This window comes from Solanum pennellii, chromosome 1, assembly GCF_001406875.1.
Source record: "Solanum pennellii chromosome 1, SPENNV200".
Classification (NCBI taxonomy): Eukaryota; Viridiplantae; Streptophyta; class Magnoliopsida; order Solanales; family Solanaceae; genus Solanum; species Solanum pennellii.
In genome coordinates, this window is record NC_028637.1 from 9900320 (window position 1) to 9918656 (window position 18337).

The 18337-nt window shown below is 30.8% G+C and overlaps 2 protein-coding genes across 2 annotated transcripts; both read right to left on the reverse strand.

Moving 5' to 3' along the window:
* Positions 1–390: 390 nt before the first annotated feature.
* On the reverse strand, positions 391–2608 carry LOC107030174 (O-acyltransferase WSD1-like). The gene is made up of 7 exons (XM_015231550.2): positions 2357–2608; positions 1555–2148; positions 1379–1445; positions 1182–1291; positions 889–1098; positions 676–813; positions 391–552 (listed from the first exon to the last, which is right to left on the reverse strand). The coding sequence occupies exons 1-7, from the start codon at positions 2594–2596 to the stop codon at positions 391–393; spliced, it is 1521 nt and encodes a 506-aa protein (XP_015087036.1). The 5' UTR covers positions 2597–2608.
* Positions 2609–16076: 13468 nt separating this feature from the next.
* Positions 16077–16457, reverse strand: LOC107017310. The gene has a single exon (XM_015217572.1). It carries the CDS (start codon positions 16455–16457, stop codon positions 16077–16079), a length of 381 nt encoding a protein of 126 aa, XP_015073058.1.
* Between the last annotated feature and the right edge of the window lie 1880 nt (positions 16458–18337).

Below are 18337 nucleotides of genomic sequence, written 5' to 3' on the forward strand. Positions count from 1 at the left end.
TGAGTCTTAAGGAAATATTGAAAACATATGGCAAGGAAGGGTTATCATCATACTAAAGAGAAGTCAGGAATCGTGTTATCTTCAAGTCATATGTATAATATGTGTGTATCTATTTGTTTAAATTTTATACAAGTTTTAGTATCCACTTATGCGCACCTAAAGTTTGAGGACATAAATGTGAAATGAGTACAAATTAAACATCATATTTATGTATTATGCCTTAAACGTATTATAGGTGATTATCATGAAATTGTAGAGTAACATTACTTGTGTATATTATTGTCAACAAGATACTTCCATATAAGAACAAAGAACAATTACACTTGAACCATTAAAACTAGAAGTGCAATCTAAACATTATGTTGTATATATGATGTCAAACAACACTTTCTACTCATGGCAAAGACCTCTTTCTACCACAGCATCTTTGATTAGCTTTAGAGATAGTACAAGATCGTCCAACAATTGATGTGGATCCGGAATCACGCTTTCATCTACTGATAGAACAAGAGTCATCTTGTTTACATAGCTTTGACAATTAATCATCAATGCCTGAAATTTACATTTGCGTGTAAACTATTAAGATCTATATAATTAGGTCTTACGCCTAACACAAACCCCAAAAGCTAGCTTAGAGCAAAAAACTTGAAACTAGTACGAGTAGAGCACGCTTACATGAGGTTGTCCATAAGAACCGGGTGCAATGTAAGCCAAAGGGTGGCCGTAGAAGCAAATTTCTTCTTGAGGACCAGGCAAACAGGAAAAACACATTGTTGTATTCGTGATAGTTCTGTGCGATATCAAACTTGATGTCTGAAAAGATAGTCAAATGTTACAATGAAGAGATCTCACGCGTAGGATCAAGAATTAAGAACGAACATTAGTTACCTTAATCCCAAAAAACTTGAGCGCTAATTCTGAAATGGAAAATGTATAGAAAGCTTCGAGTGAATTCTTCTTTCGATCAATAGTTGCCTTGGCTTCTCTGATATAATCTAATGGATCATCTCGCAATGCAATTTTGAAGGGAAAAAGAACAAAACCAATCCAATTCCCCCATTTTGCCTCAGTGTCTTTTTCCATCATATCAGCTAAAGCCTACTTGTTAATTAATTAACTTTTTTTAGTATAAAATCTAAGAAATCTTCAGTGCTGATTAAAATTTGAATGAATTCCATCACCTGAATTCCGACAGCCGGTCTTAGGTTCATAAGTATAGTTGATCTAAGTCTAATGTTTTTCGGAAGAGTATTGTTTTTCTCTGTTTTTCCCCTGTCTTTCTTGCCCTCCCCTGTAAAATTTTGCATTAAAGATTTCTTGGTTATGATTTTCGATCAATTAAGTTTAGTAAGTCCTAATACATGAGGTAGAAACTTACCATATCTCCTATTAAGATACATAGACAAACCAGCTTGTGTTACTCCCAAAGCGACATCCGTTACTGTCTGTGCAAGAAATGACAAAGTACGACAACACCATCAAAAAAACGCGTTACATTTAAAAATTTAAGAGAAGGGTGTTGCTACAATATAGAATTAATTTGTATGGACTTACCATATTCAATGCATTTTTCACCACTTTAATATCATCAAGACTTACTGTCCTGTAAACAACTCGCCTAGGATTAGACTCAGAACCAGGTCTACCCTTAATCGGTGTAGTGCTGTCCTTCAAGAACATAGTTGTAGCCATAAACATCAATACATCCACTATGGTGTACCAAAACAATTTCATAAAGAACCAAGTTTTTGTAACATATCGATGCAATCCCTTAGTTGAATGCTCTGAAGGATCTATAAGCCTTTTTTTAGTTCGAGGAATAGTTGGAACTTTAGCTGGATCAGCAGTTTGGCGAGTACACGCCAAGAGAAGGGAAATAAGAGAGGTGCCATCTCCAAGTGAATGGTGGATTCGCAAAATGGCAACAGCCTCAGCATCGGATGTTTTGATGTTAAGAAGATGGAGATCCCACATAGGTTTCGATTTGTCAAGAGTCGTTTTGCTTAGGTTATGAATATAATTCTCCACAAATTTGTCTGGTGATTCTTTCAGGTTTTGTTCATCAATTTGTGGTACAATAATGTGCTGATCTATGTCCACCTCCGTCCGTACCCATCTCATTTCTCCGCCTTTTTCCTCATCAACAACCTAAAAGTAAATGATCCATCACGTTAAGAAAGTAAAAGAAAACTTTTGAATATGCGTGTTTTATACTTCATGGCAATTCTCCTTTTTTTAGTTAACAATATGTTTTTATATGCTTGTCTGATTTTGACTTGGTACTGAGTTTAAGAAAACAAAACAAACCTCTGAATCTTATGATCTTAAACTAAAGATACGTAGAATATACCGATACCTGCAGGCTGGAGAAACGAGGATGCTTAAGCAAAGTATTAGCCAAATGGTCTCTGGGGCCTTGCTCAGTGTCGATTCTAGTTTTCATGCCCAAAATAGCTAGAACGTGCACGTTGAAGTTGGGTTCGTGAAATAGCCTTGATGACGGACTCAATGGCTCTTCTTCAGATGCATCAATTGCTTCATCCTTAGTTTCAATTGGTTTCAGACTCGATTTTCTCCGTCTAATTATGGACTCCATTGTTATAATATAATAGTGATCGATCTTCTCGAAAATGAGTTTTATTTCTTCGTATATATATACGTAACAGAGAATCAAAGTAGTAGCTTTTAAATTCGTCTTACATATATGTTAGATGGCCAGTATTGGGATATAGTAGGTATATAGATGAAGGTTGATGGTTGTGTAATTAATGTTATTTGCCCAGAAATTTTATCCTTTTGGCTTTTGTTTTGTGCTCTAACTGCCAACTACACTTATTTTTTGTTAGGTTTTTGAATTTTTTTTTTGTTTTTTTTGTGACGAACAATGAGTCCGTCTATGGTGATTTACTTGATCTCGTTCATATTTTGAGACTCAAATGAGTTATTCTTCTATCACAATATTTTTTTTTAATATCGTATTTTTTCCTTCTTATATTAGTTATTCAGTTTTTCCTTTGTAATAGAGTAGTACTCAAGATGAAATCATAAAAAAAGTTGAGACCAGGACAATAATCGTTTAGAACCATTCAAAAAGCAATTGAATAAAAACTAAGTTGACTTGAGAGATGAAGAAATTAAAAGAGTACCACTAAGAGTAAATGTCCGACGCACTAAATCAAAAATAATTTTTAACTCAAATTAATAAAAGACAATAAATTAATTATCGCTAAAAATGTGTTTTAAATGATAATTAGTATTTTTTTTAAATGTTTCTAAAGTTTATAGTGATATTAAATCTAATAGCAATTAACTAATGCTCGTAAATATTTTTGCACTATTTATTACTTCCTCCGTCCGCAATTATGTGTCATGTTAAGGTCATGCACACCCCTCAAGTAAAATTTAATACAAAGTGTAATTTGACTAATATAATCCTACTATATCAAGAATATCAAGTCTACCCAACTTTTAAATTGAACTCATGACTATCATTAAGGGCAAATTTGAAATAAAAAGTAACTAATTGTTTCTTGATTATTTGAATTGACGATTAATCTTGGACATCTATTTTTAATATACCTGTCAAATAATTATGAACAGAGGAAGTAATATGCATATTTATTGCTGCTAAAAATTGGTTTTGCTGTAGTGATATTTTTATAAGAGAAAATACATAATTACCCCATTAAACTAAGATCTGTTTTTTAAGAAAAAACCTAAATTTTACGGGAGTCTTAATACCCCTCAAACAATTAAGAAATGTTATAAATATCCCACTTCTTATTCAAACTCAATTGCAAAAAAAGAAGTATAGTCACGCACCAATTATTTCTGCCACGTAATAAAATTATTTAATTTTTAATATTTATTTTTATTTTTATTTTTTATTAATAATTAACTTTGTTTCCATTTTTCCTCTTTCTTCTTCGGTTCATTACTCCAACCTTATGCTGTAGAGCAGCCACCATCACCGGCAATCTTTGGCGAAACCTTCATTGTCGTCGCTGCTCTTCATTCTTTCCTTTTAGTATTTTCAGTGTCTTTTTTCAACCATTAAACAACAATGAAAAATTATAAGTAAATAAATATATACAACCAAATCACTTCAGCTCTAACCGAATAATACCAATAGATCGAAATTTCTAAATTTACCGGCTAAAAGACTTCATTATCAATTAACATTTTCTATAAAGAGAAACATGAATTTTCTAAGAACAAAGTTCCAAATTTTATTTTATTTTTCAAAAATCAGGGGATAAAAGAAGAAAAGTGAACAAAGAAAAGCAAGAATTTAGGGAAAACAATGACAAAATGGGGCGATGTAATGAGTCAATCTAAGTTGAAGAAGATAAAGAAAGTTTTGAGTAAAGAAGATTATGGAAAAGAAAGAATTAAGAGAAAGCACAAAAAAATAATAATAATAAAAGAAAATAATATTTCTAATTAAAAAAATACGAAAATAATTTATTTTTTTTACTTTTGGCCAAGTTCACTCGGGAGAGTGAACTACATTCTACATGTCATGTAGGTTCATAATGGAGTAATAAACTCATTCTAAGTAAAAATAAGGGGGCAATAGGACGCCTGCAAAGTTAGAGCCGTCAATATGGTCTAGGCCCGTTGAGCCGGCCTAGCCTGACCCGGAATTTAATAGGGCTGGGCTAAGATTTTTGGAGTCCGTTTAAGAAAAGGACTTTTTAGCCCGGCCTGAATAAGCCTGCTCATTTGGGGGCTTGAGAAATATTGGTAGGGCCGGCCCGTAGGCCGATAAAAATTAATTCTAAAATATAAAATAATATTAAAATTTAAAAATAAAGAGAGTCCAAAATCAACATAATTAGGTTAATATTTCTATTATATATTTATACTTTTAGTTTAAAAAAAACTTAATAAATATTAAGGAAAATGCACAAGTACCCCCTAGACTATGGCCAAAATTCCAGAAACACACCTTAACTAAACTAAGGTCCTATCGCCCCTGAATTTTTATTTTTTTTTGTAATTTTATACACCTTTTGTCTTATGTGGCACTCTATGTGACTCGACGCAATTGAGGCGCGTCAGAGATATTTGGATGCCACGTAAGCCAAAGAGGTACACCAAATTATAAAAAAAAAAATAAGTTCAGAAGGGTAATACTATCTTAGTAAGGTGTGTCTTTGGGATTTCGGTCATAGTCTAGGGGTACTGGTGCATTTTCCCTAATTATTATAAAGATAATTTTATTTGTGAATTTGATTAACAAGTAGTGACAAGGTCTCATTTGTTTCCATTAAGATTAAGACGTCTGAATTTGAATATACATTTAAATATTAAGATGTGCATTAAGATCTAGATGTGTAAATCTGAATAAACATCTGAATATTAAATATTGCATCTGAATCTGAACACTAAATTATTGGGACAGTTTGTTTTCAATATCTGAATGCACATATGAAATTAAACGTTATATCAATAAAATATTATAAAAACCTTGTTAGTATAATAGTTTTTTTCATATAAAATAATATTTTGAACATTTTACCGTAACAAGGTAATGTGATTTATCTTTTAAGAACTCAACATCAAGTTACATCATTACTATGACTACTTTTTGCACTCAAATACTTTGAGAATCTAATTTAATGCAATTTAAAATAGTTTACATAGATTAGTAAATATATAGTTTAGGAAAATATTTTATTTTATTTTATTATAGAAATTTATTATTGTTATCGATCAAATAACTAATATTTTCTTATTTTTTGAAATCGTGCTAAATATTATATCATGGGAGTGCTAATCAATTCAAATATATTGATTAATTTAGAAAGTAAAAGATGTATATTAAGTTAATATGAATAAAGGAAATTATAATGGCAAGCATGTAATTAATATTAATTATATAAGAAAACAACTTTTATGAGTTGTTGTGATTTAGTTGAATTAAGATATGAGTCTTATTTTTTAGTCTGAATAGTGTTAAGGGTATGTTACAGATCTAATTTATTCAGATATATCCAGATCCATTAAGAGGATTAGAAGAAAATAAAACAAACGAACTTAATGAATTGAATCTGAATAATTAAGATCCAGTTCTTAAGAACAAACATACTTAATGAGGCAACTCTGAATGATTAAGATTCAAACCCCATTAAGTGCAAACAAATGAGGCATAACATAATGTAATATTGTTTTATCGATATTTATGATAATATTTTTAAATTATAATTTATAATTTAATTTAATAATTATAAAAAAAAATAATTTTTTAAAAAGTGGGCTGGCCCGGCAAACCTGTAGCCCACGTACTTGTAGGCTGGGCCGACCATTTTCTGGCCCACACCCAAAATGGGCTAGCCCGGCCTGACCCGTAAAATGTCAAAAATGTCAAAGCCTATACGGGTTAGCCCGGATGGAGTGGGCTAGCCCATATTGACAACTCTATTAGAAGTTAGTACCTCCTTCCACTTTTTATTGTCATATTTTTCCTTTTTAGAGGCAAACTATAAAAATTTTGACTAATATTTAACGGTGTATTTTTACATCATATGAATATGCAAAAAGGTTGCAATTTATAGTACTTCTCGTGTAGATTTTTGGGAAAATGCACAAGTATCCCCTCAACCTATGTCCGAAATCCCAGATACACACTTATACTACACTAAGGTTCTATTACCCTTGAACTTATTTTATAAGTAATTTTTACCCCTTTTCGGCCTACGTAGTACTAGCTTGAAAAAAAAGTCAACCAGCGTTGGACCCACAAGATAGTGCCACGTAGGCCGAAAAGGGTAGAAAATTATTAATAAAATAAGTTCAGGGTAATAATAGGGCCTTAGTATAATATAAGCGTGTGTCTAAGATTTCAGGCATATGTTAAAGAGATACTTGTGCATTATCTCTAGTTTTTTAATATCTAAAAACATTAATTCACCCCCCCCCCCGCCCCACCCCACCTCAAAAAAGCCTAGATACTTTAGATGAGTCATATATCCGCGAAAGAATTTGGGATCAAACCGGTTAGTTTGTTATAAGCAAGGTTTAGATAAATGAGTTTGGAACAATTGAAGAGCACGATAGTTTTTTGAATAATTAAAAATGTCCCCAACCAAGTCAAACACGATATGTCATTGGACAGACAGTATGAAATTATGATGTAAAATTAAATTATAATATAAAGTTGAAATTTTATTTAAGTAAGTAATTTAAAATTTAAAGTTGTATATTTTTTTTATAAAAATAAAAACTCCATAAACTGTAAAAACTGATAAAATTTATATAATATTATCAAATTATCAATTATAGTTAATAAACAAGATATAAAAATATTTTAAAATGTCATATTTATGAATCACATAATTTTATATTTCTTTTATAAATGAATATTTGTGATTATAAAATTTTAACCGAATATTATAAAGATTTGTTAGTCAACAACAATAACAAGTTGCTAATATATTATCTTTTCACATGTTTCAAATATATAATTTCTTCATCCTCATCATAAGTCTTTTAATAATTTTTTTCTTTTTAATTTTATAGAAATAGCATCAACGTATGAGTAAAATTTTATATTTAATAGAATTTATACAAGTAATAGGAAAGAAAGATATATCATTAATCAAATAAGAGTTAATTTCAATGTCTACAATCACCTAAAAACATGTTATCGAAAAAGAAAAAAAAACATGTTATCGGGTATGATTTTAAAAATTTTTTGGTTTCTTTTAGGAAAAAGAAAAACAACAATAAAACTACTACTAGGATATTAAAGCGACTACTTTTTTGGTTTTCATTTTTTTCTCAAGTAAAATCTACCCAAAAGTGAAATAAGATTTTAAACAAAAATTAAATTTATAAATGCATACCTAAAACTAAAGATGGGTTGCATCTTGGGAAAAATATAAAAGATCACATGTGTACATGCTTAGATATAAAAAAAAAACTTATATATAATAAAATACTAAAACTAGGACTATAATTCTTAATTTAAATAAATTATTTTTAACTAAATATAAAAATAGAAAAACACCATATAATACGAACAAATATATGATGAAAAAGAACAATTTTCTTCACCATTCTCAAAGGCATAGGATTCCAAAGTTGATTCTTCTCTTTGTATTTTTCACAAAACTTTTTTTTTTCTTGTTTTAGTTATAATCGACTCCCTCCCTCCCTCTATAAAATGTAAAGTTAAATCCTCACAAAATTTAAAAAAAAAATTCAGAAATATGGCTAAGTCTAAAGTTCACTATGCTGCCTTTTTTGCTATCTTCTTCTTCTTCCTCATCGCATCAACTAGTGAGTATTTAAAATACTACAAACCCTAGCACTATCTCAAATTCAAAAGGCATACTCTTCTATTTTAATTTACGTGGCATCATTTAACTTCTAAAAGTAAAATATACTTTTCTTTGACCGTGATTTATATGGATGACTTTTAAATATTCTGACTAGTCAGTGATTATGACTTATAATTATGTTTACATTATTTTAAATATATAAATTTTTATTTTTAAAAATTTAGTGATTTCATGTCCAAGTTCACAATAAAAATTTAAAAAATTGACTCTGAAAATTCGAATAATGCTGAAATTAATGTCAGATGAACTCTCAAGTAAATAACTGGAACGATTTATTATTCCAACATTCGGCTAGGTACGAGGGATTTAAAATTAAATTAACTATGAAGTTCGTAGTTAATTCGTGATTCTTTTATGGTGTTAGTAATTATTTCTAGTCAATAAAAAAACAGAATAATGTTAACTTTTGGTTTGTTGCTTTCTTTTACACTCAAGAGATGAAAATGGCAGAAGCAATAGGTTGTGAAACACCAAGTGCAACATGGAAAGGGCCTTGTGTTGTTACTGAGGATTGTGACAACCAATGCATCAAATGGGAAGGAGCTATTCATGGAGCTTGTCATTTGGGATTTGGTTGGAGTATTAGCCAATGTTATTGCTACTTTTGTTGATAAAATAATCATCATACTGATCACTATGATTTGTATTGCAAAAACAAAACCCATGTGTGTAATAAGCCCATGCTTTGTGTTATAATCTAGAGAAAATACATAAAAAAAAAACCCTAACTTGGCAACAAAACTTTTTTTAGCACTTAGCTATACGAAGTTTAAATACCCCATTAATAATTTTTAAGTGAATTAACTACCCTTAAGGGGTGATGTGGCAGTGAGAGTGAATCCACTCTCTTTAGAACGAGTGAGAAGTTAAAAATGAAAAAACTGAATTATAAAATTATACACATGCCATTCTTTTATTGGTTAGTGTATAAATATTATTTTGAATATTTTCTTTATAAACTAAAGTTTTTAATAATATGTGAAATTTCTGAGTTAGAGATAACAAATAAACTGCGGGCCCCATTTATTAATAAAAATACTTTAATTTTTCTCTGTTTATCTTGTTGTCTTTCCCAAATATTTTTTCTCCATTGAAGCATTCTCGTACCTTTCTTCACCCATATTAGACATTTCTTTCTTCATCTTTATCACCCACTCTGCACCCTACTTCCATTCCATCATCTTTTTAGTTATACACAAAATCCAACACTAACATTATATTTTTGACTTCGATTTCAACATAAACTTTGTTATTTGAGTGATCCATTCTGTCAAGAAAAAACTACTTTCAAAAGATTCATTCTCTCTATGGCAGATTTGTGGGAGTGGAGTGGGGTGGGGTGGGAGAGAATTCTAAGAAAAAAAAATTAATATGTTATTTTTATTTCAAAAAAAGGTGATTTGTACGAGTCAAACAACTGTTAAAGATTGAAAATGGATGGAATTTTTTCCAACGAAGATCGGCAATGGTTAAAATGAACAAATAAGAAAGGAAGAGGCGTAGAAGATGAGAAGTTTCAGCAGTGGAATCGACTTGTTAAAAATATTTAAATTCATCAAAATGGGTTCAACATTTTAATCTTTGATTTTAAAAAATATTTTTTTTAGTTAAGAAATATATTTGCATAGAAGAGAAGCTATTTAAAAAGTGGGTTCACTTGTTAAAACTGTTTAAAATTAATGAAAATGGCTCAACATTTTGAATTTTGATTTAAGAAAATGCAATTTTATAATAAACTAGGTAATTTGCCCGCGCTTCGCGCAGTCAGAATTAAAAATTTCATTGAACTTGCAAATTTTTTTTTACTAATATTCATACGTTCAATAATGTGCGAAACACGGGTAATTTACCTAGTTCAAAGTAATGTAAAAATAGGTTCTTAAAAAAATAATAGCAATATTCCACATGAATTTTGATTATTTGTCATTATCAAATAACTCAAGAAGTGAATGAATTATTCACGAAATAATAAATCAGATGTTCTTTAATCAACATTAAAAGGAAAATAAAGAAGAAAATAAGAATGCATGCACAAAGACATTTCGTAATAGAAAGAGATATTTAAATTGCATAGATTATATAATTGTGATATATTTCTTAGGAGAAAATCCAAATATTTGTTAACATATTCAAAAAAGAAATTACGCTTGAACATGAAAGCAATTATTTCTTTTGAACTTGCATAATGTATTTTTCTTCAATTGATAAGTGAGAAATTTCATATCTATGTAAAGATAGATAATATGTAAGCTTATATAAATACTTTTATGTTATCGAATATGATACAAAATATCAAAACGTAAATTTTTGAAACTGAGTACGATAATTGTTTTATGCACAATAAATACATGACTATATGTGTATATATTCAATATAACTGGAGACAATAACATTGCCGATAAATAAACAACAGAGTTTAAAAATGTAATAAAAATAATAATTAATATCGTAAGCATAAATTAATGAGTGTAAAAAAATATATCAGGATACGAAAAAATAGAATAAAATAGAAAAGAAAAAATTGAGCCCACTGGACGCACAATATCCCCCTTAAGAAACAATTCCACTCCAATACATGAGGCTTAGAGAATTACATCCTCTCAAGATAGAACAATATTTACTCACCAAATTATTGATACGGAAAGTGTCTTCAGCAAGTCACTCAACAGGAGCAAAGTATACGAATATTTAATTTTGCGGAATTAGAAGAAGAGGATCATAATTTTGTTGTTATAAAATGAAAAGAAGTTCCTCTATTTATAGACAACAAAGGTTAGTGTAAATAAATATTTATTGTGCCTTATCAGAAGGGTTACTACTATTTGGAAAAGTTGCAACTCTTCAGAAAGTTCATAACATTTATCAAAAGTCACAACTTTTGATAGGTCGCAACTCTTCGTTAAAGTCACAACTTTTCATAAAAGTCACAAATTTTTTGATAAAAGTCACAACTTTTCATTAATTTCACAATTTTTCATAAAAGTCGCAAATCTTCATTAAAATCATAACTTTTCATAAAAGTCACATTTTTCATGAAAGAGAAAGACTAAATTTGAAAATAAATAAATTTTAAAGGAAATTATTGCTTGTTGTTGCGCCACATAGGAAGGATTAGGGTTCTCTTTTATATAAATATATGATTAATTGATTATGTAATGAATTTTAATAAGTGTGCAAGAAAAAAAGTGAATAGACTAATAAATAAATAAATTTAATGATGTAGTGCTTACATGACTGTGATGTGACGGGTGAGAGTGATAGTATACTCTCAAGGTGGTATTTAATTCACTCGAAAATTATTAAGGAGGGTGTTTAAACGTCAAGGAGATTTATAAAAATAGAGGTTGCTTGTTTCTTTCTTGTTGGCCACATGTAAACTAGTAATAGGATCGGGTTGTTTCTATTAGCCCATGCATGGCATCACATTTCTTATTGTTACTACCCAAAAAATTGAGGTCGTGATGACACATATCTCAAACCACCAATTGGTAAATCAACCCTAATCCAATTTTTAAATATGGGCGTTAGCCAGATTCCCCATGATATATGTTGGGCCAATAAAATTTCGTAAAAAGTTTAATTTCATTTCATAATGACCACCTAAGTTGGATTTCTAGTTGTAGATTTTGCCTTGTAATTTTTATTTATTGAAGCTTTATTTCTCCTAATTTTGAAACACAATAATAGAGTTGCGACCATAGTCTTGAAAAAATCTTATCTTCAATAAGTGGTTATAGGGGGATTTTGAAAAGGATCTGAATGAAGATAGAGACTTCAAACTTGTGTGGAGTTAGAGGTGGATGCTAGGACTTTAAGTAGATTTACGGGTACTTAATAGACAAACACTGAGCCAAAAATAACTGTTAGCGTCAATAGATATGCACATTAACAAATAATGTTAAGTTTTTTACCAACATTAATTAATAATCATTTGATTCAATGTCACTATAATTGCTTTAGACACATTTATAGAAATTGTTAATTGCCTCTAGAAGGTTCTTTTGCTTCCTTGGGTAGTTGCTGAGCCAAGAGGTAAATGTCATAATTAATAAGCTATCCATGTTCATATCGCTGATCTCCATTATTGGTACTTGTGTATGACTATATATAGTTTAAAGATTAGAGTTCTTGATGACTTCTTGATAGGTGTTCTTGAGGTTCATTATAAATCTTGTTTTGTTGGGTTTTTGATGAATTATTGATATGAAATTGAGTAATTTGAGTGTTGTTTTCAGTAGATTAGAGTATTATTAAGTTAAGTAATCGAATCCAAGTGATTGGGGAAGAAATAGTTCGATTTTAGGCGAGTTAGGGTGAGAAAACGAGCAAAAAAGCTCGATAAATTTTCTAGGTTGGGGCCTGACGTGGCGCGCCTGCCAGAGCGCCCTAAACTCTTATCTGTACTTCAAGGTTTGGCCTCCCACGCCACCCATAGCCCCGAGGTCACCTGCCTTATCCAGTTTGCCCCCGGTCGCTCCGTTTGAGCTCATTTAAAGTATATATTCATTCCTTTTAATTCTAAACACTTTAAACTACTTCTAAACACTTCAAAATAATTGATAAGATGAATCAAAACCTTGAAATAATAATTCAAATTCAAGGTAAAGTTGAGATTAAGTTTTGAGAGTTCTTCCGAACATTTTGAGATAGTCCCTTTGAGTCCTTTTGAGGAGTCTTTTACAACTTTTAGTAACTTGTTTCAAGACTCAAGAAAGTGAACATTTGAGTGAGGAGAATGTATTAATGAGCCTACAATATGACCTAGATCCTTCATATCATGAATCATAACTCTTGAATTCATAATTCACATTCAAGAGAGAGTTAATAGTAGAGTTCAAGAAAGCCTTAATGTTTAAATTGTAAATTCTTTGAGATCCATCAAGGATTTGAACTATGTTTTGAGGAAATAAGTAAGAGAATAAGAATATTTGTATACATAAGTTCCATCTAGTAACTTATACCTTCGAGTCGAGCTGTTCATGCCCATAACTTTCGCACGAACTCCATAAATTGAGTATCATTTAGAGGAGTAGTATCTCCAAATTCCAAAGTCTTAAGTATTGAGTTCCTTATTACTTTTGAGATTATATTCCTTATCATGGGACTATTACATGTTACGCATTAATTCCTTGAGTTAATTAGTTCATGCACATAATTCCGCATGAACCCTATGAGTCGAGCTTAAGTCTTTGAGTTAAGTAGTTCATGCCCATAATTCTGCATGAACCCTCCGATTCGAGCGTTCTTGAGATGAGTAGTATCATTGAATCCTTGAGTTCTGGAGTTTCTGAATTCAAGTATTGAGTCTTACGCTTGGTTATTGAAAACCTTGAATTGATTCGTTCATATTTATAATTCTACATGAACCCTATTTTAAGAAGTCTTTTTACAAATTGTTTTAAAACTTCTTTTGAAGACTTGAGCACTCAGTTGAGAAAGAGAAAAGTTGAAGTTCTTTTCTGCAAAGAAGTATATGGGAACTAAGTATTCCCTAAGAGTTTATAAATGTTTTATCATTTGAGTTAAGAGGGAACTAAGACTTCCCGAAAGAGTTTTGAACAAGGAAGGGGAGCATTGATTCCAAGAGGGCTTTTAAAAGCTAAAAAAGGTAGACCAAATTATCTCAACCAAGAGGAAAGAGGTTATTTTAAAAAGCATGAGCAAAAGTATATTTTAGGAGTAGTATTGAACACCAATGTGGGGATGAGGGTTCATATTAACTCAATTCTCCATGTAAACTATGTAACCATCATTGATAAAAATAGGTCATAATTTTATATGATCACGTGAGGTTAGCTAATGGATCCACTAGGTTGAGGATAGTTCTGGCAGCGTGGGCGAGACGTTGTATCACCACTTAGGCTCATAGTGGTGGTTGTTGGTTAGAGAAACTCCCACAGTATTGTTTACATGGTTCCTCAAGGGGTTCTACATAGTATGAATGGGGGTATGGGACTTTATTCATGCATTGCACAAGTAGACTTTGAGAGGGAGAATGATATGTTTTTATGATATTATTATCTTGAGTTAACATCATGTTTTTAAACAGCTTTTCTTTATATTGAACTTGTTTCAAATTGCTTTATATTGAACTGAGTTAAGTTGGGTATCAAGAGTTGAGTATCTTGAGTTAATTTGTACTTCGTTGAGTCGATTATCATATCTTGAAGTTTAGTATATAATCTTTGAGTTGAGTATCTTATTCTTGATTTGAGTTTAGTTGAAAAGAGGTAAGTATGTTTCCTTTTATTCAAGTATCAAACTTATGTTATGCTTTAGAATCCCCCCTACATGCTCGTACATTCCACGTAATGAGTCATTTGGCCTGCATACACAGATATTCATGATCTTCAACATGAGCTTTTTTGATACATTCGAGAGTTTGAGTTAGCTATAGTGAGTCTCCTTGCTTCCGGGGGATTATATTTACTTTCGGCTGTTAGGAGGTCATGGGTCTTTCCCCAACTTCCACCATTGTCATTTTAGAGGCTTCATAGATAGACAATACATTTTTATAAGTCTTCATTTATTTTGTTAAATATTTCAAAGACTAAAGTTGCCTTTTATGGCGAGATGTATATATTTTATTATATAGAGTTTTCTTTAGACTTAAAGTTTGTGTTTAAGTTTTTTGAATTTCTTTTTGCTTGAGGTTTTTGCATGCTTAATTTAGTCTTCCGCTTGTAGTCAGTCAAGATGAGGGTTCGCTGGGGGACCAACAATGGTCTTTGAGTGTCGGCCACATCCAAGGTGTAGACTCGGGTCGTGACACTCCCAAAACATAGAAACTTGTACAAAAACCGAAAGAACGACCAGGATACCAAACTGGTAGTCTTAGAAAGTTATAAATGACTTAGAGTTGATATTGGAACACTTAAAACATGAAAAGAATGCAATAACAAGGATGTAACACAAAGGGTCATTGTACGTAGTCTAAGATTTCTCTTTACTCGTTTACACCCGCAAAAACTTGCAGTACTTGCTTAAAACCCTTCAATTATTATTTACAAATGAATTGGAAAAGCCAACAGAAAGATTCGATTCTAACTTTGTAAAGCCGATGTTGCTTTAATTTCTTGCACATAGGGCCTTCCCCCAATCCTGTTCTAGGCACTAAGGGGCTCTTTTGTTTCCCGTCCCTTTGTTCCTCTTGTTACATATGTTGTCATCTTGAATCATACAAATTCCATTTTTAATTACAATTTCATATCCATTCTCTTGCAATTGACCAAGAGTCAATGGATTTGACTTCAACTCAAGAGTAAAATGGACATCTGAAATTATTTGAACAATATCTCTTTTAGTTCGAATGCTTACTCTCCTTTTCCCATGACTGAACTTTTGAGTCATTCTCAAACTTCACAAAATCTCGATATGACTCATCTAATGTGGAGAAAGCAAACTTGTTTCCACATGCATGATTATTGCAACCAATTTCTAAGTACCATATATTCTACTGAATTTTCTTTGTCATCACTTGTTCCTTCTCTTAATATGCCATTATTAAAGATTCATCTTCTTCCTATTCTACAAAATTGGACTGCCTTCCACCGTCTCTGTTGAAGTTAGTTCTACATTCCGATTTATAATGGCCATACCTGTAAAATTTGTGGCATTCAACCTTTGACTTGTCTATTGACTTTAGCTTATAGTTGTTCAAACAACTTCTTTCCTTCCTTGAGAATTTGAATATTTTTCTTCAATTTTCTGGGGTGAGTGCCTCCCACCTCAAAAATTGTTTCCTCTCCCTCTTTTGTATTCTGTGGCACCACCTTTTGAAGAGTTGTAGTTGGATGAGACTTGAAGATTTTGTTCCTTGCTGGTTTGGCGATTCATTTTATGCCCATGAATCAATAGTGAACTTTGTAATTCATCAATGGAAAGTTCATTGGTTTCTTTTGATTTCTCAATTGAACAAACAACATAGTTGAATTTCGACGGCATGAAGCGAATTATCTTTTCAATAATAGTGAGATCTTCCAGCTTTTCACCATGTATCCGCAACTTATTTTCTATTGCCATCATCCCTGAAAAGTACTCTGAAACTGATTCTCCCATCTTGACTTGTAGAGTCTCAAAACCAGCACGAAGAGATTGCAATAGTACCATTTTTGCCTTTGTTGATCCCTAATACTTCTTCATTGAATCCCATATTTGTTTGGCAGTATTATTGGAAAGAATAGTTTCCAATATTGAGCGACCAATCGCTTGGAAAAGATAATTTTTTGCTTTGAGATCTTTCAATTTTATACCATCATACTCTACTTTTTGTGCTTCCGAAAAAGTAATACCACTTGCTTGCTATTGCACATCTATACTGACAATTGGCCAAAACTTCTTGGACCTAAGGAAATTCTCCATCAACATGCTCATTGGTTGTAAAATGACCATCGAATAGTGGGATAATGGCCTGGACAAAATATTCAGATGCCATGTTTTGCTTCTACAATACCATCTCCTATTCACCTCTATTTTACTCTTTATTCTCTATATTTGGAGAGTAAAACAGAGAATTGACACTCCAACCCACCTCCATTTTCATCTGTATTCTTCAAATTTAGAGAGTTGAATAGTAGTTCTCCAAATTTGGAGAACTATTATTCACACTCTCTATTTCACTTTTTCAATAATTTATTATTTTTTCTATTTCTTTCTAATTGACATATTAATTTACATATAATGTCATTAATTAAATATCGAATTTTTATAAGTCTTCTTAAAAGTAATATAATATTTTAAAAAATATATTATTTAATATATCCTATTTTAGTCTCGAATTAACAGTATTTTAGTTTTTTCTAATTTTCGTCAATAATATTATTTGATATTTTTATTAAGTTTAATTATAAAGAATACATAAAATTAAAATGATAAGATGAAAATTTTAATTTGAAAATTGAGGACTAAAATGCTCATGTTGAACGTCGAAATGGATTAGTCGGGCACTTATGGGAGCAACGTAATAATTTTGAAAACTAAGTGTTTATGTAATTTTTATGTAATTACATTTCACTTTTATTTATATTTGTCCACTATTTGTAGATTATATTATATTGTCTTGCAATTTATATTATTTAAAAATTTAGACTAAAATGTTTTTCTATATTAAATAAAAAAAATTGAGAAAATTAAATTTTATCTCAATGAAAATTATATAAAGTAATTATTTGGAAAAAAGAAATAAAAGATTTATATCATAAAATAAGAAAATAATAATGAATTAGAAATAAGGAATTGTCAACCTGGCTCGGATATCAAATGTTAAGATAAATAAGAAATAACATAGAGAAATATTGAAGGCAAAGAGAACTTTCGGCTTTTTCTATTGATGAGCCAAATCACAGGACATAAATAGATAAACCAAGCAACAAGCCACCTTCTCTCACTCCTAAAGAAAAGGAAATAACTTAACTGCACGATCTAAACTCTATACCCTTAACCTTAAAAGGGAAAAGTCCTAAATTCTAATGAAACCTTAAACCGTTGGCCTAAACCTTAAGGACTATACCCAACCATATATCTTAGGGCTTAAACACTAAACTCTAAATAGTAAACCCTAAAGCTTAGTACCTAAAACCTAAACCTTAAGGCCTACAATCTAAACCCTAAGCCCAGAGAAATGCTAAGAAATGCCAAGAAACCATAAACCCTAAAAAAACCTTAAAAATACTAAAAAATCCAAAAACCTAAAACACACACTAAAGTAAACCTTAAAAAACTAAAAACCTAAAAAACCTAACCCCCTAAACCCTAAACGCTAAAAACTCTAAACTTTAAACACTTTAATACCCCTAAAACCCATTAAAAATGCTATACTTTAAACCATAAACAATCAGACCTAAACTTTTATCCCTAAACCTTGTATACTAAATCCCATACCTTAAAGAAACACTAAACTAAGTCACAACTTTTCATAAAGTGACAATTGTCGCAACTTTTCATAAAAGTCACAATTTTTCATGAAAGGGATATATATATATATATATATA